General features: G+C 41.2%; 3 protein-coding genes across 6 annotated transcripts; 1 reads left to right on the top strand and 2 right to left on the bottom strand.

The window, feature by feature from the left end:
- Positions 1–131: 131 nt before the first annotated feature.
- On the top strand, positions 132–5,587 carry ch25hl3 (cholesterol 25-hydroxylase like 3). Of its 2 annotated transcripts, none has more exons than XM_051421408.1 (2): positions 132–1,002; positions 3,684–5,587. In XM_051421408.1, the coding sequence occupies exons 1-2, from the start codon at positions 563–565 to the stop codon at positions 4,033–4,035; spliced, it is 792 nt and encodes a 263-aa protein (XP_051277368.1). In that variant the 5' UTR covers positions 132–562; the 3' UTR covers positions 4,036–5,587. The 2 variants fall into 2 exon arrangements, with proteins under 2 accessions (XP_051277368.1, XP_051277367.1); XM_051421407.1 differs by having other exon boundaries at positions 179–1,002; positions 3,663–5,587.
- A 3,124-nt stretch (positions 5,588–8,711) lies between these two features.
- On the bottom strand, positions 8,712–14,605 carry bmp10 (bone morphogenetic protein 10). The gene is made up of 2 exons (XM_051421399.1): positions 11,377–14,605; positions 8,712–10,853 (listed from the first exon to the last, which is right to left on the bottom strand). The coding sequence occupies exons 1-2, from the start codon at positions 11,783–11,785 to the stop codon at positions 9,772–9,774; spliced, it is 1,491 nt and encodes a 496-aa protein (XP_051277359.1). The 5' UTR covers positions 11,786–14,605; the 3' UTR covers positions 8,712–9,771.
- Positions 14,606–14,742: 137 nt separating this feature from the next.
- Positions 14,743–26,894, bottom strand: arhgap25 (Rho GTPase activating protein 25). 3 transcript variants are annotated; one of them, XM_051421392.1, is made up of 12 exons: positions 26,531–26,894; positions 23,503–23,705; positions 21,355–21,442; positions 20,839–20,952; positions 19,909–20,113; positions 18,609–18,741; positions 18,407–18,480; positions 18,094–18,215; positions 17,458–17,612; positions 16,043–16,587; positions 15,176–15,379; positions 14,743–14,907 (listed from the first exon to the last, which is right to left on the bottom strand). In XM_051421392.1, exons 1-11 carry the CDS (start codon positions 26,592–26,594, stop codon positions 15,178–15,180), a joined length of 1,905 nt encoding a protein of 634 aa, XP_051277352.1. In that variant the 5' UTR covers positions 26,595–26,894; the 3' UTR covers positions 14,743–14,907; positions 15,176–15,177. The 3 variants fall into 3 exon arrangements, with proteins under 3 accessions (XP_051277352.1, XP_051277351.1, XP_051277353.1); XM_051421391.1 differs by having other exon boundaries at positions 14,743–15,379; positions 26,531–26,893; XM_051421393.1 differs by lacking the exon at positions 26,531–26,894 and adding an exon at positions 25,068–26,491 and having other exon boundaries at positions 14,743–15,379.
- Positions 26,895–27,215: the final 321 nt, after the last annotated feature.

The raw sequence follows: 27,215 nt of genomic DNA, 5'->3' as shown, positions 1-27,215 counted from the left end.
ATCATTCGTTCACACTGCCAGCCTTAGAACTGTTCTTGTTCTGACTGGGCTGAAATTGTCTCTTATTCCTGGAAAATCCCCAAATTGAAAAAAACATCAAAATCTAAGCTGGATCTAGTTTCTGTGTCCCCATAGCTGAGATAATGTCATCCAAGGCTACAGTCTTCCCACAGAAAGCCCCTGCGTTTCCAGCAGCCTACTCACTCAGGAGGGGTCCTATCTGGGGAATTAGATTATACTTTAACTATTCACTGTTACTTTGTTGAAATAGGAGAGAAAGACACTTTTAATTAGCTTTACATATTTAAACGCGTGTGTAAGCGGGGCCCCTCCTACCACAGTAATAAAGCTTTCTCCAGCAGTGTGAGTCGGCTGCTGGAAGCAGCGGAGCAGCAGCAAGGGAAAAACACCCAAATGAACTTTTTCTAACAATGTGGGAGAGACTGTCCAGGAGTGAGGACATATAACTTATGTGAGGATATCAGCTGCTTTGCTTCAGAACATAGTTTTGTAGTTTTTGTAAGAAGAAGGTGATGTAGGACGCGTGGTGAAGGAAGCCGTGATGAATGCACCCTCCACGGAGCATGGAGAGGCATACGCGCCTGTCCTGCAGGGGCTGTGGGAGTATGTGAGGGCAGAGCAGGAGGAAATCTTGCTGTCTCCTTACCTGCCCGCGACCTACGCTTTCTTGACGCACGTCCTGCTTTGCGCACCTTTCCTCGCGCTGGACGCACTGGCCAGCGTCTGTCCGCGGGTCCAGATGTGGAGGATCCCTACACGCTCGGGTCCGCCGCCGTCTCTCAAACGATGGTTTGACTGTTTCTGGAGGGTGCTGTACAGATACCTGACCTCCGTCCTCCCCGCCACCGCGCTGTTTCAGATTCTGAGGAGCCCCACGTTACCGGAGGTGGCTCCGTCCTGCTGGCGGCTCTTCGTGGAGGTCTTCGCATGCTTTCTGCTGTTTGACATGCTCTTCTTCATATGGCACTTCTTCATGCACAGGTGAGCAGCGTGCTCGGTGTGAGTCAGATCTGTACTTCTCATCACGGTGTGAACAGCACAAATTACATAGAACGGATTTGAGCCGCTTTCATATGTGGTCCAGATCAGGTCCAGGACAGCGCGGTTTATAAAATAATGTGAACAGCCAAACAAAGATCTGATCAGATCTGAGCAATAAATCAGAATTGAGTGCGACGACTTCCAGTGTGAACGTAGCCCAAGTACATTTACCCAAGTACAATTCTGAGCTATGTGTACTTGAGAATTGAAATTTTCTGCTGAACGAATCTATATTCTGTCAGTCTAATGTGAAGTGTTGGGCAGTAACTCATTACTGGTAATACTATTGCAGTCATGATATTACTTTACCCAGTAAGATAAGATAAGATTGATCAGACACTGGGGGAATATACTCGCTACAGCAGCTTCAGATACAACACAACAGACAAGAAAATACACATAAAAATAGGACAGAAAAATACAAGATATAATGAAAATAGAATAAGAGAATAAGAGTTGTGTGTAGCTACACTATATACAGCTTTTTTTTACAGATGCGACTGATATGGAATATTGCACAGGTTACAGCAGGAGGTAGTGGCATGGTGTAAAATAAATAATTGCACAGGACAAAAAATATATATACAGCCGTATAGACTAGTGGAAAAAATAGGCTATAGACAGGGCTATGAATATACAGTACAGGTGTAATACTCATAGTGGCATGTAGGAAATTATATAGTATAAATATACGTATGTGAAAGTAGTGTACTAGTATGTGTACTGATGTATGTGCAAACAGTATATTAAATAGTGCAAAAAGTGACGGAGATAAGTGTTGGCAGAGACAAACAGAGCTACCTTATGTGGTTGCTGAGTTCAAGAGTCTGACAGCTGTAGGGCCCCCACAGTCTCATGCAAGGAGTGAAAGGTGTTGTGCATGATTGACGCAAGCTTGACTGACATTCTTCTCTGGCCCACCTCCTTTGTGGAGTCTAGAGGGCAGTCCAGGACAGAACTAGCTCTCATAGCCAGTTTGTTGAGTCTCTTTCTGTCCCTCTCAATGCTTCCAGCTCCCCAACAGACTACTGCACACACCAAAGGACCTCAGTCTCTTCAGCAGATGAAGACGACTTTAGCCCTTCTTGTACAGGACATCTGCGTTGTTAGACCAGTCCAGTTTATTGTTGAGGGGAACACCCAGGTATTTGTAAGTTCCAACCTTTTCTATGTCCAAATCCTGGATGTTCACCAGTGTAATCATCTCCTTTGTCTTGCTGGAATTTATATGAAGCTGGTTTAACTCACACCAGTTGACAAAGTCAGCGATTACCTCCCAGTATACCGATCGTTCCCTCCTGATACAAATTATTCTGAAAGTAACTAGTAGTGTAATTAATTACTAATACATTTCAGTAAAAATATTATAGTTACTCCCCAAAACTGAATTAGTTATAACCTTACTTTTGTTGTCTCCTCCTACTGATATGAAATCCAACAGGCCATTCACATCCTTGGATTCATTTTTGTAATCACGGAGGAAAGTAATTTGGAAAATGGGAATGCTTACAGTCAGCAGCTGGAAATATTCCATAACTTTGATTTTAACAAACTGATTTTAATCAGCGTAAATCTGAATTTTGGGGAGAAAGAACACCATTACCAATTTTTGTAGGGAGTAGCAGAAAAGTAATTAAACTAGTATTGTAACTTATGACTGTTGACAGGGAGTGATAGGTGAAGTAATAATATTACTTTTGAAAAGAGCAATAAATTACGTTCTTTGAGTAACTAGCCCAACACTGCTCATGTGTATTTGTTTATTGGAAATATGGTTATTTTGTTTCAATAAAAACAGCTTTAAAACTTATCAGACAGCAATATTACTTCTACTTTTAATTAAGTAATGGAATTGAGTATTTTCTCCACCAATGATGCTGCTTTACCTTCCCATACCAAAATCATTTGTTCAGATCCAGCTCCATATATATACAGCTCATGGAGAACAGATGAGTGGATGTGATGAGCTCACAACAGTTTGGTTAATGTAATAAAGTGGTATTAGAAAGGCAAACAACAACACTTTTCACTTTATCTTCAGACTAATAGACTGCAGGAGATCATGTACTATAGGTCACAGTTAAGAGAGACAGACATGAAAAGAATGATCACTATAGCAGCAAAGCCCAAAATATCCTGACTTTTGGTAGCCAGCAGGTCAAGCTCCAAAAATGTCCCAAAATGCAACTAATTTGCTATTCTTGTTTTAGCCCCCTTGTTTCAGGTAAATGTTCATGCCTTTCAAATCCCACTGCCCCATTTTGTAACACAGGCAGTCTACTAAAAATTTTAAGTCTCAGATAACCCTGGTGACATCTCTGTGACATCATCATGGACAAGTAAACCGACCTTCATGTTTAAAATCAGTGCCCCTTTAACCTGAAATTGCTAGGTGACCATAGGTGTCCTGAGTTGTTTTTCTACAAGATGCAACATTATTAGTAATAGTTGTAGTATAAGTAGTTGTAGTGGCAGTAGTAGTAGAACTGATTTTCTACTGAGTACACAACCACCGACATAGTGACATACAATCCTGGGAATATTGTAGTGACTTTGCAGTAAATATAAACAGAAACAGATTTTTGTCTGCTTCTCATCAGGTTTCCTTGGCTCTACTGCAGTGTTCACCAGCTGCACCACCAGCACCATGTAACCTTCGCTCTGGCAGCTCAGGATGCCAGTGCAGCCGAGCTGCTGTCTCTGCTGCTGCTGGCTCTGAGCAGTGCCTGGGTGGTGGGCTGCCACCCTCTGAGCGAAGCCCTCTTCCACCTCCTCAACAGCTGGCTGGCGGTGGAGGACCACTGTGGCTACGACCTGCCCTGGGCTCTGCACAGACTGCTGCCCTGTCTGGGTGGAGCCCCCTACCACCAAGCCCACCACGTTATCTTCAGGGGAAACTACGCCCCCTACTTCACACACTGGGACCACCTCTTTGGCACATACCGTGCATCAGGGCAGTATTCACCAGAGTGACAAAACCGTTGCATGATGCAGCAAACTGGGGACTGCTGAAGTTTCAGCAAAACTGTCAAGATGCAATGAAGGATGTTTTCTGCAGACTTTGATTGTTCCTGCTTTTAATACGCACACTTCACAAAGGACATGTGTTCCCACAGTTTACAGCAAACCAACCATTCAGTCATATATCCTGCAGTATCAAGACATTTTGAGAGTTGTGACCACAAAATTCCATTTATAATAAAGAACAATTCAAATATGTATAATTAATTAATTATACACTGTGTGTTTCCTTGTCAATGATCTCTGAGTTCAGTTGGACGCTCATCCAATCCAATCCAATCCAACTTTATTTGTTAAGCACTTTATCTACAGCTGTTCTACAGCAAGTGAACACAGCACGAGATGAGGAGAGCGCAGGGATGACACAATAAGAAAAAAACAATGAACAAATGCCTGAAATAATGTGTGACTGAGTTCCCCTCATGACATGGGTGTGTCTTTGGATGGATTTAAATGTTTTCATATGTTAGGCAGATAATATGTGACAGATTCATTTTGGACAATGATCATATGTTAAAGGGAAAACTACAGATATGTTTTAATGGTTGCAGTGAGCTGATATTCACTCATGCCTGGATACTTTACAAACATTTTGAAGAAATACAGTAGTCTGACATTTTGAGATACACTCTTTCTTGCAAAGTTGGATGAGAAGACTACTCTCAAGTCTGTGCAGTAAACTAGAAGCTACAACTAGCAGCTTAGTTTGGTTTAGCACAAAGACTGAAAACAGCTAAATTGGCTCAGTGGAGACTCCACCTGGCCACAAAATAGTCCAGCATATATAACAATCCATATAACCACACATTTTTGTACAGATTAAACAAAAGACATATAATGTGTTAACTGGTGACCTTTAGGTCCTGGTTGTTGGGTCTTCTTCCACTTGTTTCTAGTCTTTATGATAAGCTAAACTAAACTGGCTGATCAATCTTCAAATCAAAAATCTAATTTTCTTGGCAGGAAAGTTAGTCTTGCAGTTTTTTGCAAAACCTCAATATTTTAGTGGAACTCTCTACAATGTAAGAATAATGTAAATGTTTATAGTGAACATTCCTGTTTTAGCCAAAGCTGTTGTATTATTTGTACCATATATCTTCTTGATCTTGATGAACATTTTGTACAGACTTTGTTATATTAAATGCTATATTTGGTCATTATACATGATGGCAAAGTTTTTTCATGAATCCCCATTTCTGTTAAAAAAAATCTCAAAAACATGTTAAACATTGGGCTTGATAAGCATGAGAAAACCTCTGAAAGCGGACTAGGGGTGTTATTGTTCACGTCGGGTTCAGGTTTCTCTTGTGCTGTTGCGGTTACTGCTTTATATGCCCTGGGCCTCTCAGATGACAACACTCTCTGTAAACTGGTTCCACAGAGATTCGACTAAATCAAAACCACATGTTTTTAGAGATGAGAAGCCTTTCAGTTACTATTTGCAATTGCAACCTTTTCTTTTTATTACAGAGTCATTGTCGTCAAATAAACCCTTAAAATCTAATCATTTAATCATCCTCAGGCTTTAATTTCTACAGAATTCAGCTGGGATCATGCCAGAGGATTTGTAGTTATCTCTCTTTTGACCCTCATGCTGTTTTCACAGGAGAGATTGTTAAAGTTTCCTACACTTCATCAAAGTGACATGTGGGGTCTAGCACATAATGACTCACCATGGGGGGGACAAATGCAATTCTTCTTGAGAGATAGTTTATGTATCGTTACTTTACCTGTGTCTTTTTCACCATGGTTTCAACATAATAATACAACACTAATGCAGATATATAATAAGATTTACCTAACCTGATTACAACTGATAATATATTCTTTATACAGAGGGTCTCTGGTGATTGAAAGTTATTACTTTAAATGAAGAATGACAGTGCTTGGTGTACAGTTTTTATTGTCCTGACTGAACTGTTTGGAGAGAAATCGGTCTGTGGGTAGTTTTTAGCTTGCGTAAGCATGTGAACCAGAACATCTGTTTTTCATTAGTGACTCTTTCAATGGACTTTTTGAAATTTCGCAACGAAATGTTAAAAGGTGTTTACACATTTGGAGACACTTCATAAAGTTATAAAGTAATTGTTGAGCAAAGTGTACTATTCATGGGAAGCGCAGGGATTCAAGGAAAGAATAAGGAATGAGTACTGGGTGGTTGTGTTCCCAAGAGATTGAATGATAAAGATGTGACCCAAAACGGAAACAATCAGGCCCTATTACAGACCCCACGTCAGAGTCAGGGCGAGTCATGAAGCTTTGGATGACACACACCAAAACACACGTTCACAGTGTCTTTTCACAGACTTCCTGCAGCGAACATCATGATTTCAGGCACTGGAGCGTTACAGGAGTCTGAAGCACTGAACCGTCTGTACATTGGGAACTGTTCAGTTTGTTTATATGCTGATAGGTGTGCTCCTAAATTAATCACGTAGGCTAAATCCTACACAAACTCCAGCGTAACGACAAGAAGTGGGATTAAAATTCTTTTGACAGATGAAGCCATGTCAAAACAAGAGTTAGAAAAAGCGCAGAGCCACCAGTCCTTATCATCAGAGCGAATACTAAAGACTTCGTATTTCATCATATTTTCTGAAACTTTGCCATTCAGTGACAAAGGCCAGATTCATATTTCTTCCACCATTCTGTAAATATTCAATTAGAGAGCTTCACATAGCTGAGAGTGCCTGTTGTCACAGTAACTGAGGTTCTTGCCCTCTGGTCCATAACCATTTTTAGACAACCCCTGCTCTCATCTTACATGAGAGTGTCTGACTTGTTTGCTTTTTGAAACATCTCAGTGCACTTGCCATCAGCGGGCTGTTGCCAAAGACTTTTTTTAGGAAGCTTTTAACTGGCAGAATTACTATAATAAACTTCTGAAACTGTAACTTTATTTGCGACACACTGTCTGACTGCATATAGATGAGAAATCAGTGTGTGTGCAGCACATAAAGTTTCATATTAGAATTTTAATATATCATCCACAGAAGCAGCAGAAGTATTACATAATCATTATTATTAAATAATTGTTACTATTATTTTGCGACAATGTAGCAATGGTATTATGATTGCATAAGTTATATGTACCCCAGACATACCTCTCGCCTGCCTTTTTAGAAACTAATTTAGTGACTATAACATTACTATTGGTCAAAGCTTCTTAAAGGAAATGTGCGTAATTGCTCTCTTGACTAGAGTTAGATGAGAGGATTGATACCACTCTCCTCTCTGTCCATTTAAGTATGAAGCTACAGCATGGAGACAGTTAGCTTAGCTTAGCATAAAGGCTAACAGCTAGCACCAGCACTTCTAAAGCTAAATAATTCTCAGACAATTGCCTGACAACCTTACAGCAATGACAAGACTCCAGGAATCCATTGAACATGGCAAAGAAACAGTCCAGCATATAATCCCCCATATATTTTCTGTTTGTTAGCTGAATTATTTTGTATGGATTCATCACATGTGCCAGTAGGCAGCCTTTTTTTTTGTGCTAGCCTAGCTGTTTCCTCCTTCTTTTAGTCTTAATGCTAAGCTAAGCTAACTGTTGACTCAGGTTGTAGCCTTACACACAATCAAATTTGGTGAAGAAAGTAAGTTTAAGGAGTGTATTTTTTCAATAGATCAAACTGTATCTTTAACCGGTTTGTAAAGCAGCCTGGCATGAGTATTAGCTCACTCTCTCCAATATAATATCATGTTTTCTGTTAGATCTCTACCTACTATCCATATCTCATTGTGCGTCTCTGATTTTCATCTTTGACCTCAATTCTGCTGCTAGCGATGGGATTTACCCAAACAGCACAGACCTCTCACCTTTCATAAAACATTATGTGTGACACACATTCTTAACAACAAATGAATAATAGAAAGTTTTACACATTTCCGAGCATTAATCTGATCTGTATCCTTTATCTTGTGTGTGCGTTGGTACATGAATAACACAATGCTCTTGCAATCTGGTTTAACATCCATAGACGATTTAGTGGGAAAAGAAAGAGATACTGGAGTCCAGATCATTGTTTGGTTTTTTGTTCACATTTTCTTTTCACAAACAGGTTTTCCATCACAACTGCTTGCATCTGCTAGCTGTCAGTGTGAGCAACAGGCCATCCATTTCGTTCATTAGCGGGTCTTCCACTCAGTTTCCCATGGTTCTTTGTTTGTGTGTCATGTATGAACTATGGCCTGTGAGCTGATACTGTTGGACTGTCAGAAATGTATTGTATGACTGGTCTAGTAGCTTCTTCCTAAAATAATGGAAAGTTAAGTTGATAGATCAAGATGTTTTGATTGATCATTGCAATGTGGAAAATGGATCAGTGTGGCATTCTAGCTCCAAATATTTACATTCATCTTGATATGAGCTCATCTAAGGACATTGTGAATAACATGGTGTGTAAACCTTCTTCAGCAATTCATTCATAGTTAAGGAGACTTTTCATTTAGTATTTGTTAAGTAATTGATCTTTATTGTTTTAGAAATTGTTACCATTTCTCCAAACCATTTCCCAACAAAATTCATTTTGTGCTGCAAATGCACTGATACAAAACCTGCTCTACACTAAGTAACTTACAAAGGTTCATATTTAGTTGTCTACTCAGTTGTAAAAATTAATAAATTAGAACAATAAATAGTCTTTATTTTGACACAAGCAGCAGAGGTATCAAAAGGGTTTCTTTTTAAAACTGTAGCTGTATTTCCTTTTGATATTCGAAAGCAAATGCAACCTTTTTTCAACTCTTGATTTTGGCCAAATACATAAAATAAATGTCCCAGAAGGCCATTTTGACCATAAAAGTGACACAACTGAGGAGTCAGAGATATATTGGGGGCACATGGTGCTAGGTCAATGAGTTGAGCCAGTTAAGATTGTTTGTTGCCTAGGAATGTGGAAAACCCCTGCCCCCTTGTCTTGTCCCACTGCCCTATCCCACCACCTCAAAAGTTCACCAGAATGGCGTCCAGTTCTCCATGCGCAAGTGGTGGCATACATGTTTCTCAAACACCCACACCTTGCTATCGCTGTAGCTCGGGGGGGGTGGAAAAGAAGCATGTGAAGTGGGAAACAGGGTTTGGATAGATAACCCTGCCACTACGACTCCTGCACAGCGCCTTAGTATCAGGAGGCTGCAGGAGGCAGGAGGTCGGCCTGGAGAGTTCATGTCTTGTCAGGTTGCCTCAGGGAGGTCATTTCACTGCGCCGGGACACATGAAGTGCTGATTAGTGTTTGCATCGAGTGGGGAGGCCAGAGATAAGTGGAGAGGAAGACAGATGTCAGGGGGTAGGGGAGGAAGGGGAGGAAGGGGGATAACTGGTCCACTAGTTCCCACCAGGCCGTACACACTGTACGATGTGCTTGGTTCGGTCCCTTGGGAAATCTTGTGTCTCACTTTGGGCACCATGTTGACTGTAAATCTCCGGCACACTGTACCTCTACTGTTTGACTGATGTCAATGGATATTCATGCCTTTGGCCATGTATGATAAAGCACTTGTTTCTGTTTTGTAGTTTAAAACAAGACAGTCATTCTTTTGGAGCGCACATAGTTTCATGAATAGTGAAAGTTCACTTCCAATTTCACTGAGTCCCCTTACAGAGATTCCAACAATTGCCCTTTTGTTGAAGATACTTTTGGCTTATCTCCGGTTTCATCGTTAGTTCTATAGCTAAGCATGGACTATCTGCAGCCACACTCAGCCACCACCATACCTTCAAACTTGTACTTGTAGGTGACCACGCCTGTGTCATCCAGATACAGCAGGGAGATAGGGTCCAGCTTGGTGGGCACGCAACAAGCTCGTGCCGCCTTCTGAGGACTGTTGATGTTGACCAATGTCTGGACAATGGCATGCTTTGTGGGTGTGACGTGTTTCGTCAGCGGGAAAGAACAAATGCCAGTGCACTCAAAGGCATCATAACCAGGTGGTGCAAGGATCCAACTGTCCCATCCAATATCTTTGAACTCCACATATAGAGATTGTTTCTTGCAGTGGTTTCCCTTGGCATTGCGACGGATGCGAGATGCAGTGTCATAGATCAGATTGGAGCGCATTTGGATGAGGTCCTCTTCATCTGGCTCAACTTCTTCATCTCCTCCATCCCTGTCCCTCCCCAGCTCCCCCCACAGACCATTCAGACCTGTCCCCAAGTCGTTCTGGAGAACCATGTTAGAGGTTTCATGGTCAATCATCTCGTTCAGCTCACGCTTGTCATCACGGTGATCACTACTTTGGTCATCAGAGAAAACAATCAGCAGAGGTTTGTGTTTTTCTTCAGGGCTGGTGTCAATCTTCATGTCCCCTTCAGGTGGATCCCTGTCTTTGTTGTCCCCTGTCATACCTTGAACAGTATCTTCATTACCCATGCTGGCAATGTGCACTTCCAACTGGTGCGTAGTGCCACGGTCAGATTTGCGCCAGCGTTGAACAGCAGCAGTGAGGTCAAAGGCCTCCCAGCCGTTATCGGTGCCATAGACCTGGCGTGAAGCCAACTCCACCAGCTCTATCCGCTCTCCTTCCTCTATGAATCCATCGCCTCTCATGGTGTTCTCATCGGTCAAGTTGTTGTCTCTGTCATGCAATTCCAGTTCGTAGATAGTGACTTTACGGTCGACACCAGCATAGAGATGGCGGTCAGTCTGGACAAGGGTGTAGAGGCGAAGCTCGGCTGCTGTGATACGTTCATGATGTGGGACTGACACATTGAATAGGAGTGGGTGACGCCTCACTCCTCCAACACCCACAGCACTGGGAGATGAATCTGGAAAAGAGAAAAAAACATTAATGTACATTTTGTGTAGTCTTTTTAATGAGGTTTTGAGCTGAGTTCTGCAACAAATGCTAATGCTTTCTTGACCAAACTGTATAGAGAATTTGATCTTCAATTTCATTCCTAATTTGGATGTATTTAACTATTATCTTAATTTTATTACAAGCTGTTGCATTAAAAAAAAAAAAAGAATAACATTTTGATATGAATACTGCCTTGCAAAGAGAAGTAACAAGGAACAGGGTCATGACTAAGGCTTGGATTTGGACAAAATATTTGTTCGTACATACTTGAAGATAGTCTACATAAAACCGGTACATATATACATGAAGATCCTTGCTCCCAGTTTCACTACTTACAGTCTTTGACCTTGCAGACCAGTGAGTGATGAGTAATTAATCATTCAATGAAAAATGTAAACATGGCAGCAACTAAGAAGGAAAAAGTTCTAATTTTTAATCAATCTATATGATCAACAGGGGCATCATCATCATATGGAGCAGAGGATCTTTACCTTCATTTTTGAAGCTGCGGATGATGTTGGCAGTGGGCATGGCAGTGCGGTCATTAGCAAAACGGTTGTAGAGCTCCATCATGTACTCAGGAGGCTCTTCGCGAATGCTTCCAGGAGGCAGGGCAGGAGGACCCAAGCCTGAGAGGTTGAAAGTCCGCAGAAACTGTTCCTTCAGGCTTTCCAGCAGGCTCTGCATGTTCATGTTGTTGCCCTGCTCCAGCAATGACGGATCCACCACACCTCCATGCCCATCTCCCAGCCCCGGAGCAGGGCGATGCCTCTGATGAGTGCTGGAGATCGGGCTGCTCTGTCCACATAAAGGCCCCTGGAGCAGCAGGATTGAAAACAGCAAGAGCCAAGTCTTGAAGCTGCAGATGGTTCCCAGTTGAGAGATCCAAATGCACGCCATGGGAAAGACAATCTGCAGCTTTCTATTATGCCCTCTGGGATTATCTATGGATTGGCTTTTGCAACAGTAAAAACAAAATGATTGTAATCCCTGAATGCCTTAATCCACACGTTACTTTAAATTGTGGTCAGTTCATCTGCAGGCTATGGAAAGTTCTGGTTCCCTGGCAGTAGACAGTAGTGTTGCTGACCCTTGCACTGACCACTGTGAGCCTCTCTGCAGGAGTGTGTATTCCTGCTGCTCTCTTCCAGATCTCACAGCATTTATTCTCATGCACACCTTTTGATGTCCTTTGCGACAGGGCTGCAGTTCCGGTGACAGGGTGGCCAAGGCTTGACTTTGTCCGTCTGAGTCATCTCTGTTGTGTCCTCTCCTCTGTCAGTCTCTTTCTGTGCTCTGCTCTCTTCTGCCCAGTTCTTTTTTTCTGTCTCTTATCTATGATATGGTGGGCTCTGCATTGCTCAGTGCTTATGGTCTCTTTGCTGGTGTGTGTGTGTGTGTGCGTGCGTGCGTGCCTTCAACTTTGTGTGATGCACATGAGCGTGTGTTATCTCACAACTTCCTTAATGAGGATTTTGTAAACACTGTCCTGTAGCCTCTTCCTTGTGGAAGCGTTATTTTGTTTGGGTGGGTGCTCCAGGGTTGATATTCTTCATTTGTTTATTTGCTCTGTAAATGGTGGAGTTCTGCGAGCTGCTGTCTAGGCTCCATTGACCATTTCTTTTTGACAAAATACACCAAGGGTCTGTTGATACCGTTGAATGTAACAGGATATATCTATTAGACAACACTTGTCCAAATGAAATTGAAATGCAATGAGGTGTGAGGCCTTAATGATCGAGGATGAAAGATACCGAGCTGACTCTCAAGAACATTTCAAGTTGCTCAGGATGTCAACACAGTAGTACAAAATAATCCTTCATGTTTATTTAACAGAGTTACAATCATGCCCCCGCTGTGCTTGGTGAAATGTTCTGTGTGTGGTTCCTCCTTTGGGTAAGTGGACACTGGACACGTCTGAAATACGTTATCTGAGCAAAAGAGGCTCCTAGAAAAATGCAAGAGCAAGGGTGTTCAACGCAAGAATAGATGAGGCACGTTCTCAAAGTTTCATGAGTGTCCTGACGCAGCATTTTGGAGACATTCCTTTCGATTAGTGATAGAGCAACCGAGACAGTCTAATGTGATGGAAACTGGGTGTCTCGTGGAGGAAAAACTTCCACCATCCAGGAAGTCATCACTAAATGTATGGATATACTGTACATGGTGAAGCAGACTGGGGTCAAGAAAGTGTTCCTTCTGATGAGATTAATAATGACTCACGTTGGCTTCAGAGAACAGATTTAAATAACTATTCCATTTGTCACCTGAACCCTCATTCCACTACATAACTGTCCTTCATTCCTGAGCTTCTTTGTCTGACCTGCAGATACACTCCTGATTGCGGTGCGTCACAGAGATGGGAAAGAATGAGCTTTTCCTGCCTCATCTGCCAGGCTGACAGTTGACAGACGTGCTGTTATCTCTCACTGTTAAACTGCTGCCGCAACAGACTATCACATCTTCCTGATGGCAGAAAGAAGGCTTGATAATGGCAATGTTCTTTTGCACACAAACACACATTCACACAGTCGGTTAGTCCCATCCATATGGTCTCTATTATGGACCTCCTTGTGTAACAGATGTTGATTCATGGCCAGAGTTCCTATTTTTAGACTGAGTGTTTTAATAGACTTTGTGCTGATATCCAACATCTGAATTTTATGATTTACATCTGCGATGTTTAAGATGAAAAAGGTATTGAAAACTAATGCAGTCCCAGATCACCACAACATCACCTGAAAATATTAATCATTGTGTTTTTGTTACCTTAGAATAAGCTATTTTTATCTACAGAGGGAGTGGGTCCTCTTCCACAGAGTCTGCCATGTTAAACCACCGTGTTTCTACAGTAGCCCAGAACCGACAAACTAAACACTGGCTGTAGTTAGGGCGTTTTTTGCAAGTTTCGTGGCCACTGTAGTTTTGCCTCTATGCTTGAAGGTGGAGGGTGAGGCAAGGGGTATTCAGTTGATTGCAATCTGCAACCTCACCACTAGATGCCACTAAATCCTACAGACTAAGCCTTTAAATGATTGCAGTGGATCAACACTGACATATCATCACCATAAGTCAATATAACAGATGTAAAATTGCCTGTTACACATACAGCAGACACAGAGCAATGTTAGCAATCATTGTTGTCAAATGTCAAATGTTGGCATGCAAACTAGTGGTTGATCAATATGACTTGAATTTTTATTAATGAATGAAATAGAACAATACTTTGGGTTGTAGATTTCAGAATGTGACCGGTGTTTAGAGGGCAGGGTACAGTATGTGAGAAGCATCATCAATCAGCTGCATTATTCTATAGATTATACAAAATAATATATATTTAACACTAGCCAGTAACGATTTTAGATTAGATTTGCCTCTGAATCAGCCCGATTGATCGCTCTATCACTAATGCGAGCACTCTAAATTAAGATGGTAACATGGAACATTTTACTTGTTAAACATCAGAATATTAGTGTGCTCAGTGTGAGTATATGTTAGAGCTGCATGGCTAAAGAGTTGTTAATTTTTGGGGGCTTTCTGCCTTTATTTGAAAAGGACAGCTGAAAGAAAGACAGGAAAGAGGGAGAGAGAGGAGATGACATGCAGCAAAGGGCCACTGGCTGGAAGGAGAAATGGGACACATCCTCTATGAGGTGACCTACCTGGTGCCTCAAAGACATTGCCTCTTTATGCCTTATCTTCCATTATTTCACCCACCATGCTTCAAATGTAATCAGTTTATATGTATCTGGAAGGCTTTCATCACTGTTTTTCAGCAATGAAGTAGAAAAAAGTATACTGATGTGTTGGTATAATAAATATGTTGTGTAAGATTATTCCATGCATCAACAAAAGACTTACATTTATTAATTTTATTAATTTACTACTGAAATGAAACGTCAAGTACTCCATATATGACACATAGTATTTGTTCTGCATTATTCAGTCCAGCTGACCTGGTCTTTTCCAGCACATCCTGTGTAACAGCTGGATCGGGCAGTTCATATACAGTGACATGACTCCTGCAGTAGGGAGGAACAAACTTGTGTTTAAAGTCTTTAATGGAAAAAGTGATGTTAAAGCCTATTTAGATCTCTTCTTAACAGACTTTCCTCACAGGCACAAACAAATGAGCCAATCATTTATCTTGAGGACCAAACAGGGCTCAAATGGAAACAATCCAGCATCCCACTGGACGATGACAGTATTTTCCACAACCAGTTCATGTGAAATTAGCTCTGTTAAGATTAACAAATTAAATGTCCATATACTAGTGAGTCTTAAAATTACTTTTAGGTGGGAGCTTGTGGCTGTCTGGTGAGGAACTGCTGAATGTCTCTTTGCAGCTCCTCATTGCGTCTCTGGGCCTCGTCTCGGCTGCGCTCAGCATTTCTCAGACAGATCTCCAGAGCAGCCACACGGCGGCGATCTTTCTCCAGAGCAGACTGGAGCTCTGCCACTGTGGCCCTCAGCTCCTTGTTCTCCTGCTGCAGACTGAAAGACATTGAGAGACACAAAGGGTTCAGAAAAAGAAAAAAAAGCAACTTAGTATGTTCTGGAAACGATGTCCATCATTGCAAAAACAATGAATGAATCCAGTCCAAAAATATGTCAGCACTAATTTATAATTATTAGATATTATAATAATCAATTCATTTCCTAAAATAACATTTTATGTAAAATGAAAAAAAAAAGAGATTACTAAATCGGTTTCAGTGTAAATCAGCTTGTTTTAATTGCTTTCAGGAATTATCTGTCACTTTTTTTTATTCTAGACCAATGGGCTACTTTAGTCTGTCAAGATAGTGACTCTCATTTCTACAATATTCCCAAAACAAGAAATACTGCTACTACTATCAACCTGTTACCTCACTGGCATGTTGACATGCTGGCTGAATATGAAACAAAATTAGCTGTCAAAAAATAGTGTTTCACAACAATCTTGGTGATTTACAAGTGTGAAATGAAGGACTGCTAGCCCCTCCTTGGGTTGCAAGTGTTCTATAACCCTTACAATTAGAAAAACCTTTCAAAATCCTTCAGATAAACTGAATATCTCAAGGAGGTCAAGCGACAATAGTGTAAACTAAAAAGTGTGTACCACATGTAGGGGTTAGTGAGGGTCTGTCTGGTGTGTGTCTGCATGTGATTCCTCACCTGCCTACAAGCTGCTGGCTGTCTTTCGTCTGCTCAGACCTGCTGTTGAGCTGCTGAACTGAACCGCTCACTGTCAGGTTACCTGCACTCTTCTGATGTGACAGCACCGGAGCAGGCTGGGAAGCATTGTTAGGTTTTTGGGAGGCAGCAGTAGAAGAACCTGTGTTGTCACTTCCTCTCCTGGCTGTTAACCTATCCTCTCCCTCCGTGTTACTGATCTGAGACCCTCCGAACAATGAACCTGAACTCCGGAGGTCCAGGATCTTGAAAATATCCTCCGACAATGTCCCACTCTTCTCCTCCGTGCTCTCCTGGATGCGACTCCACCGGTTGAGGGCATCGGCCTTGGCTGCCATCCCCGTTAGGGGGCAGTTGAAAGCGGGCAGGGTCTGAGTGCGTTTGCGGGGACTTCCAACCCAGTCTTCTGTGGAGAGTGAGAGAGACTCCTGAAGTGTGTTTTGGGGGTCACAGTTTCCTCTGTCTGGACCTGGACTGTCAATGTCCTCCTCCTCTTCCGGAGACTCCGACAGAGATGCATCACCCATCTGAGACAAACACATAACTGAAGATTAATATATACTATAGCCTATGTATATTACTACATACATGCTATATATTTATTATACAATTTATATTACTGGTAAATTATTAGCTATAACATAAATAATCAGTGTGTAGGAGAAACTATGGTGGCCGTGACACTCACAAAAACACAAAAGGCACAACGGCTCATTTTAAGGTTACAAACATTATTCTTATTTTCAGGTGATCATACACTATTGAAAACATACCATATGCCAATAAATCCTCCTAAATAGCTTAATTTTGGAAGGCCAACTCATTCACTTTCCTGCTGAGAGATGTGAAGATCAATAACACTCTCATATCTGTCCGTTTAATATCAAACTACAAACAGCTAGCTTAGCTTAGAGACTGGAAACAGGGGAAACAGCTAGCCCAGCTCTGTCCAAAAGTAACACAATCTGCTGCCATCCCCTCTAAAGTTCACTATTAATACGTTCATCCATGTAAAAATCAAAGTGTGGAGAGATTGTGTAAATTAGTGAGCTGGGCTAGCTGTTTCCCCCATTTCTAGTCTTTATGCTTAATGCTATTTCATTTTTGCCACCTCTGTCTTCTAGCCACTGTTAAAAACTGTTCAATGTTTTGAACACTTCATTACCAAATTGACCTACTGTGTCTGACTGTGTTCAACGAATCAACGCAGCCGATGGAAATAGCAGCGTTTGTAATACAGCCAACTTTCACGTTGAACACATGGCAACTTCTTTCTACTAACACATTGTTTGGGATATTCTGGTATGTGTTCTTTTCCCCCATTGGCCTTTTAGGATATGTTCGAGTTTTACCCTAAAAAACAGACTGTGGCTCAGTGTGTGGTCAGCTGCTCGTACCTCTGCAGACTCCCAGCCCACAAAGCTTCGGGGAGTGTTCTTCTGGCATTCGGCCTTCTTTGAGGGAGGGGAGGGGAGCACGTCTTTGGAGAGGGGAAACAGAGTCTCATGCTGTCTGATCATCACTGTCATCAGCTTCTGGATCTGAGGAGTCGCTGCGAAGAAAAACAAACACAAATGTGAAACGATTATGATCAAAATGCCTTATCTCCAGGTTCTTGTGTATATTCTTGATTCACTTTCTTCAGTCTTCTGAAATTTTACTTAGAAATACTGTTTTTGACTTTTTCTGTTATTTTGTATAGTTCGGATACGTATGCTCAGACATAAATACGGTATGTGCCAGCATTAGTGAAATAAAAAGTTTATGTAAGTTCATCAGTGTATCGAAATAAGACATAACTGTAAAAGGCTGTTTTATTTCACTAAATATAATGTCTAAAAAAGAGAAGGATGTAGTCATGTTACAGTATTGCCACATGTCATTTTCACTGCTTAATAAAAATGCTATCATTTGGATTCAGGGCGTTTTCCAGATTGTGAACAATACAGTTTTTATGGCTGCATTAGAAGGTAATAGGAGAACACAGATGTGTCTACATCTTGGTTCAGGACATATCAATGATGGGTTCTTACCCTTCATCACCGAGATGGGGTCTTCTATCTGAGGTTTGAGCAGGTTGATGCCCATCACTGTAGCTAGGTTCTCCACGTTCATCTTATTCACCTTGGAGTGCAGCTGTACCTCAAATAAAAACCTGCGAAACAAAAAGACACAATCAGCAAACAGCTCAAACTGATCTCTGCAAAAGGGTTTGTGAGATCAGGTTGATGTCTTGCTCAAGGACATGTTAGCAACTATCTTTCCAATTATGGAAATCTTCTCTCTAACCACCAAGGTTTTTCTCTGGAATGTCCCATAATGCTTTGTGCTCCTGCTTCTACTCACCGGCAGACATAACTGAGAAGGTTGTAGTTCATTCTGGGGAGAAGAGTGATTTGTTTCTCCAACATTTCCCAACCCTGAGAGGACACATGAGTGAGAGGTTATAGGACACACTCTCAAAATATCACAAGAGCTCTCCTTCGAGTACAAACACAGTCAGACGACAGACATATTGTAGCTTTTTTTTAAATAAAATAAAGGATACCTCCGAGCTGCTGGAGTCCAGCAGGTTAGTGCAGTCCAGGAAGTCTTGGTACTGAGTCCAAGGCACCACGGGCTCAGGAAGCTCGCGCAGGTACAGCTTGAGCAGTGATGCTACCGTGTGGACATCCGTGTCACTGCAGCAAGGACATATATCATCCAATGAAAGACATCGACTTACAGTTTAAATGGCATTTAAACCTTAGACGCACAGACGACAATGTTAGACCAGTGTATAGTTTTGCCAGTAAATGGAGCCAGTGTTAGCTGCATGAGTTAGCATGTATTTTATAAAAACTGGAGCCTGCACACTACATCATAGATATGCACTTTGCTCATACATGCTGTGTATGGAAGCCTTTGACCTGGCCTAAATCTAATAAAATATGTTCACCGTATTCTACACTTATTGACTGTGTGCTGTGGTGTTTACTCTGAGCGCGAGTGTTTCCATCTTTGTAAATATTTTACTGGACCCATTTACATGGTGGGATGTAGTATAAACATCTTTTTTACAATGTCCTCTAGGATTTAGGTGTTCTCGTTTTGGGCTTTTGGAAACTAGTACAGCAGGCTCGGATTCAATTTTGTTGTTTGGACTCAAGAGTCAGTTCAAGAGGAAAACAGTAAATCTTGTATTCTTTGTTTTAATTTTGACCTGAAACTTGACATGAAGCATTTCCCTGTAGCTCATGCTGCCTTGACACTGCTCACACTGGATTACAGACAAACACATTAGGCTAAATGGTTTTAATCAAGAGTGCTCTGTCAGAGGACCTTGTGATGTTGAGTAATACAGGCTTCCTCCTGTGTGCCTGCCAGAGGACAGGATGTGGTATCGCCTTCAGCTCTTAGCAGACACAAAATCTATCAGCCACTCTGTATCTCTCTCATCTCTCCTTGCTTTCTCAGAAAAAATTTGATTGAGGTCGTTTTTCTCCTCATATAGCAGTTCAACTTTCTTAAGCTCATACTTTCACCAACCAGGTTAAAAGAGGGATGATGGTTTCCATAGACAGTTTTGGTCCTGAGTGGTTTTTGAGATGTGAGACTCTGTTGATGAATAAACCACTTTCTAACCACTTTATACTCAGTATTTCAATAACCAGAATAACCTTATTTCATAAATGCCATATACGTACATATGCATAAAACCAGTGCTACTACTAATCAATCAGTTCAGTTAAGGGTTTCCATTAAACAACTGCTGTAATATTGCGGTAGACAATACAGAACTCATGACTAATTCTGATTCTGGTTCACATGGTCTCTAGTCTGTACAGAGGGTACCATGAGTGCATTACCTGGGGAAGGAGGGCCTCTCTCCTGCATCAAAGGCGTCTCTGAACTGTTTGACAGCATTGTCCTGACCCGGGAGGCGGAAGATGCCCTCCTCATCCAGGCCATGTTCTTTGATGAACTCCACACACTTCTGTATGAGGATTGGCACCATTTGAGGCCCAAACCGTTGCTCATATGTTACTGTGTCCATCAGACCCTTTCCAAACACTGCAGAGAGATAAGAAATGAGATCTTGGACCAGTAATGTCTGAACAGTATTATCAGAAATCATTTTTGCACATTCAAATAAACACTATTATGGTCCGTTTTTTACATGGCCTTTCTAACTACTGTAGGCTGCTGCCTGTTTTTATTCATTAACTTTAAAGGAATAGTTTGACACTTTTTTGCTTGCTGAGAGTTAGATGAGAAGACCGATACCGCTCTTGTGTCTGTACACTGGATATGAAGCCACAAGCCAGCAACTGGTTAGCTTATAGTAGCTTAGCAAAAAGAATGGAAACAGGAGGACACAGCTGTCCTGGCTCTGTCCAAAGAAACAAAAAACGTCTACTAGCCCTTCTAAAGCTCACTGATTGAAACGTTATTTCTAATTTCTTCAATCTCTACAAAAAACACATTTAAAAAACAACATGTTGTGGTGAGGCAGATTTTTTTAGCATTTGGTCAGAGCCAGGCTCGCTTGTCCTGGCTGTTTCCAGTCTTTATGCAAAGCTAAGCTAACCAGCTGCTGGCCCCAGCTACACATTTAGTATACGGACATTGCGTATTTGACAGTGGTGTTGATCTATCTCTCAAGAGAGAAAGAAAATAAATGTATTTCCCAAAATGTACAACTGTTCCTTTAATGTCCTGAAAGGTCTGGTCAAATAGGATAGTTGCACTGTCATACATAACCTCAGTTTCTATAACAATATAAGGTTTTACTGAACCTCCACTCGTTGGTACTCCAATGACTCTGCGCAGAGTGCGGACCCACTCCTCCATGTCACTCTGGGAGTTTGCCATGAACACATATGGACATCGCTCCCTGTCTCCAGATACACCTGTGAAATGATGGGGATTGTTGGAAAAATGCATCTTAGTAAAGCAAAACCTTTAGTTGGACAGATACGCATGTCAGAAAATGTAAAATCTATATATAGATTTACAAAGTAGATGACGATATCATATCAGTTCATGGTAGTTTTTCACTTCCTACTTTGCTGTCTTAAACAGACAGAAAGGGACATGCAACGCAGTTTGGAAAGAGACTTAAAAACAATGACATACAGGAAACGTTTAACAAAGGTTTGTTCTGTAAGTTATTAAGAAGAATAAATAAGATGACTCAAGGCCATGAAGGGAGGCCATGTACCACTGTTACACACAAAACCATCTTTACGTGTTCGAATAAATATGCATAAAGTCAGTTTTGCTCTCTTTTAGAGAGTCGGTTCCATGCTTACGTGGTATGATCTCAAAAAGGTATTTCCCAGGGTCATCTGAGCTCAGAGGGAGTTCATTCACTTTACTGAACCGCAGCTGGATGACTCCCTGGAGACCAAAAAACAGGAGCACAAACACATGGGAAAAAAACATTAGTGTAATGTCCATACCAGAATTCTGTCAAAAACCAATCACTAAGTGACTGATGCATTCATTCATAGACATTCATAATGGTGGAATATACCATTAATATTAACTGTTCACTTTACGACTTACCAGAGGTCATGTAATCTGTTTTTTAAAGTAGTAAAGGCCTCAGCAGGTATTTTCACTGCATGTATAGCACAGTTTTTTTTAATGTAGCAAAACTGTATCACAGGGGTTTTTGCAGAAACATACAAAAAAACAAAAGAAAGAGGTTTAAGGTCTATTCATGTTCATTTGAGTTCACTGTTTACATTTAAGGTCCAGTGTATAACATTTAGGAGGATCTATTGGCAGAAATTGAATGTATTATGCGTAAATAATCACCTGAGTTATCATGTTTTTGTTACCTTAGAATGAGCATTGTTTAACTACAGACAACGCAGGAGTTTACCATATTGAACCATCATGTTTCTGCAGTAGCCGAGTAGTACAACTACACCACTAGATGCCACTAAATCCAACACACTGGACCTTTAAAGGACTAAAAGGCCCTATCTACAGCCAGTGTTTGGTTTGTCTATTCTGGGCTACTATAGAAACATGGCAGTTCAACGTGGCAGATATCAAAGGAAGCAACCTGCGGTGTATAAAAAGAAAGAACGGCTAATTTTTAGATAATAAAAACACAATGATTCCTATATTTAGGTGATGACACACTAATGAAACATTCCTATGAATATTGTATTACATTTCTGTCAATAGATCCGCCTAAGTGTTACACACTAGACCTTTAAAGCACATAGGCCTACAGTACAGTATATTTCCCATGTGTACAGCCCACTTCTTCACCAACTTGGTTATTTCTGTTTGAAACCAAAGCCAAAAGTAGAAATGACTCTTGGGCTTTTGGAGTACTTGCTTAAGTAATAATTCTGTAGCTTTTGAAGCCTGCCCATCAACCAGATGATGTGGTAGGTATGTGCCTGCCCTTGTTCAGTGTTCCTGAATGGGGAATATATTTATTTTTTCACATTTTTATAAATGCTCCTCTCCCTTCCTGTGTCATTCACTGCCAGTCAGTTCTAATCAGGAAGTAAATCAGAAGGATGGGAGAAATGTAAGAGGAGAAGAAAACAGAACAGAACAGAAGCCAAACTTGGCAGCATAAAGTGACCCTAACACATTTTATACATGCTGTTTGTTTTTGATATTTTACACATTAATATACTCTGCAAATTTGACTACGCTCCCTGCATAGATGGTTAAAGCACAGTAAGGGGTTATCCCCATGTGTAGCCTCCTCTGAAATCCCAGCTAGTAATGAGTGTAACAGTCTTTTTTGGAAGTTTGCAAACAGGCACGACATGTACAGGGAGGATGAACTAGTGTGAATCTTCTGTTTGTCCCACAAACTGTAGACAGAGCTACAGCATGATAGCAAAGACTATACTTGGCTGGATGGTCATTCAGTGTTAAAGAGATGAACAGAAAACACACAGTATAAAAAAAGACTTTCAATGGCAAGAGGCCTCTCTTGTGAGGCTTTGAGCATCACTTGTTTTGTTGACAGGAAGTGTGCATTTAGCCACACAGCTAAGTGAGTGTTTGTGGTGTTGATTGGAAATGATAAAGGACACACTTCTTATTAACCCAAGAATTAATCTGACATTTAATATAACAAATATTAGCTTTAGATCACTAAATTTTGTTTTTAAGATAATGCTGGTTTGCTTTTATTACTTAACATCACCAAATGTGAAAGACATCAATATGTAATTGAGACATAGACATGATTTTGATGACAGTCCTATCCTCACATATAAGTATTTGCGTGTGCCAAATTCAAAAAGTTATGCAGCCTTTTCATTTTGGAATATGTGACATTTGTGTGAACCGCTTTTGAAATAATGTGCACATGCGGTTTATGCTAACCAATGACAAAAAGAGGACAAAAAAATACATCATAATTAAAATAATAGCATTATGAAGGACTAAAAAGAACGGAATTCCCAACGTCTCACCTGGACAGTGGTCTCCTTGTCATCTTTGTGGTAGGTCAGAGTGCTTCCTCTTAGCACAAAGTAACGCTGCTGCCAGTTCTTGACTAAAGACCTCTGCTGTTTCTTGAGCCAGCCTGCCTTCAGTGGCCTCTCCATGGACCTGGGGGAACGCGGTGAGCCCGGGCCAGGGCCTCCCTCTCCAGGTATCACACTCTTCGATCGTGCTGCCAGACACCACGAGAAAGCAGTTGGTAAAACTGTCATGAGCAACAGTCGCTAAGATACTGTCTCACAGCCGGTGCTGTGAAATGTTACCAAAACATCAGCGCTGCACTCAACTGCAGCACAGCGCTTCCTCTTTTTTATATGAATATGTATCAGCCTATCAAAGCTGAGGGGCCTCCTCACTGTAGCCTATTTTTGTTCCTCACCTTTACAGTTTCAGACTGAAAGGAAATTACTGGTCTGAGCTGACCAGTTTCCTGTGGAAGATGCATGAATGCAGCTGTGATTGTTCTACACAAATAACACGGTGGTCTGCAAGAGACAGACCATCAAACAATATGCTAGAAAGGTCAGGTTAAGTTCTGTGTAGGGTTAAGTTGAACTGAAACTGACACATACTATTTTAAATTTTTTGAAAGATGTCACCCTTGACTGGCAGTTGTTAAACTTAGAGTAGTGTTCCTGTGAGAGGCCACAATGGGATGGTTTAATGGAGGGATTAAAGAACAGAAGCAAAGGTCTACGTGGCCCAGAGAAGACAGAGTCAGATAGAGACGGTCTGAATAACAAGCAGGGTGGTAGGACTGCAGAGATAGCTGGATTGAGATTGAGCCCACTTGCTCAGTTGTTCTTAAATTCACCATGTCCTGTTAAGCAAGATGATAGAGGAGAAGAGAAGAAGAAGGCCGTACTGCAGTAAACAGGAAGCTGCCACATCATTGCCTGAGGGCCAGCGACACTTTGAAGGTCTCCACCTAGAGGTTTGACAATCCTTTGGTCTAATTTTAATAACATTACCCTCCCTTGATTAGTGGAAAGTTAAAATGCTGTTGAGGAACCATGAGCCCACACACAGAGGCTGATGTCACACCACACCCACGGCTGACAAACACACAGCTCCTTTAAACTGGCCTCAATTTGCAATGAACCTACCGTTCCACCACACCTCAAAGATGTGTTCAGTGCCCACAATCAAAAACAGTTTACGTCAAGTGCAACTCTTACATCTGACTCACGTCAAGATTGATACAGAGGAGAATGATATTTAGACTTCCCCTCTGACTGTATGGAGGCTTTTTATATAATGTATAGAATTACAAAAGAATTTCTCATTTCATACTTCTACTTGAGAAGGTGAGACCTCTAAAGTTCATAAGCTAATTAACACATCATAAGAGCACATAACCTCCCATAAAATTATTATTTTTTTACGCTTCTATGTGAAGCACTTTTGGCCGCATGTTTGTATAAAAGGTGCTATATCAATAAAGTTGAGTTAAGTTCTTTTTTTGTGCCGATTAAACCAACAAGATATATTGTGTTAGTGTGCTTTAGAGTTGCTAGTAGGTGGATTTTGTTACCTTATGTCATCGCCAGGCTCAGACTTGAGAGTGGTATCGATCTTCTCATGTGACTCTCGACAAGTAAGCAAATACTTTTACAAAATGTCAAACTATTGCTGTAATCCTGCATGAAACAGCAGATTGATTTGGCTGCATCAGGAAGAGTAAGGGTCAGGTTGTTTGTCCTCTGTAAAACATTCAACATTCACTCCTACACACTGACGGGTTTATGGTTGTCCTTTCAAATCTTACGAAAGGACAGGTGCAGTATGACTGTGCGCACACATCCTATCGACACACACATGTACATATATATATGGGCACAGTCACAGTTACATACACTCTGCAGAAACTGAGCTCTTGCATCAGTTTCCTGCTGAAAGCCTGCGTCACTCCAGTTCCAGGGTATGAAGTCTGTCATAATCCACAGAACATCTCACAGTAAAAGAATCATGAGGGGGTCACCAGCTTCCAGGAAGTTATGCTTTCATATAAGCAAGGGCATGATAATGATTCAGTCAATATGAAGCAGATAAAATAAATGCACTACAGGCAGCAACTTCCTTCCACAGTGCTGAACAACCAGTACCACTGATTGTAAAAACGATAACAGAGCTGAACTGAGCAAAACTGATGCATGCTGTAAACAATGGCAGGACTGTACTGTAGAGAATTTATCCAGTCGCTGCTTGTCTGCAAACCTCTTTTTCATGTGAATGTTGCAACTGTTGTGCCATTCGAGCGTGAGAGGAAACAGGGCTACTGCACTGATTCCACCCTATGCAAAGCATGGTGGTAAGCACGGTATTAGTAAGTCTAGACTGCTGTATGGCTTAACTTTAAAATACATGACTGCAAATAGTTTTGCGCACGCACGCACGATGCACGCACACACACACGCACAGATGCACAGATGTAGGTTGGTCAATGTCTTATTGCAGCCACTGGGAGTTACTTTTGAGTGACGTAAGAAACACATTTTAAAGTTTTAAATGTCAAGCTATGTTTTAATATTGAAATAATAAGGATTTCTATATTAGATGACAGTGATTTGTGTAAAAAAAAATGGTCCACAACAACTCTAGTCATAGTCACCACGTAGCAAGCAGCCACTAACATGCCCAAAAATCCCACACTGACTGCAGAATCTGTCACTAGTTATTATCGGATTTATCTTTTTATATAATGAAACACCCATTTTCAATTCACCAATCTGATCTTATCTCAATTATACTTTATACACCATTAATTCACAAAATAATATTCATGCAGCTAGGGAGATTTTACAAGGTGCACTGTATCTCTACACATTGCACAAGGTGCTATGTTGAGATAAATTTTTTACTCTGTACCATCCCTGGTTTCATGGAAAATTAGGAATTGTAACATATTTTACTGTTAATCAGTTTAAAGTGCCCAAAATGTGAAGAGTGAAAGATCTGACACTGCTGACAGTGAATGCAGCACGGCGACCGGCTTACCTATCCGAGCTGTCTCAGCCTTGAAGGTGCTGAAGTCCCAGTTGCGAGGTAGTTTCAGAGACATTGTCCTTAACTCATAGCATGGGTCAGTGTTTCATTTCACACCCCACTGGAGCACATACACACACACATTGATACACACTCACACACACACACACACAAAGTAGAGATATCGCAGATCACACTTCCTACTTCCTGTGTGTTAATCTGTCTTCTTCTTTTTTTTTTTTCAGCCCTTCAAAAGGCGTCCCTTCATGCTGCCTTTACTTCCATGTTCATACTTGTTCTGGTAGAGTGCTGTATAAATGGCTTCCAAGCTGATTCACTGAAAGGTGCAGGGCTCCTGGGCTTAGTGGGGAGTTTTCAAATGACTAATGTTGACTGGTGTCACACACACACACACACACACACACACACAAAAAACCCCAAGGGTGTCTGCATAAAGGAAATGGTTTTTACCCGCTTGGTTTGAGTCCTACAGTAAGCATGTTGCTTCACAGCTCAGGCTGTCATGAGACAAATAAGAGTGCAGCAGAGTTAGTGAGTGTATCTTCAGATCAAAGCTTGACCTTAGCTTGTCTGCCCCATCACAAAAAAAAATAAACCACTATTATAAAATTGTTCTGTAGGTGTGAGGAAATCAACTGAATATCTATTTCAAAATGGGGAAGAAGACCAAGAGGGA

This window comes from Dicentrarchus labrax, unplaced genomic scaffold (genome assembly GCF_905237075.1).
Source record: "Dicentrarchus labrax unplaced genomic scaffold, dlabrax2021, whole genome shotgun sequence".
Classification (NCBI taxonomy): domain Eukaryota; kingdom Metazoa; phylum Chordata; class Actinopteri; family Moronidae; genus Dicentrarchus; species Dicentrarchus labrax.
This window is presented reverse-complemented; position numbering and strand designations above follow the sequence as displayed.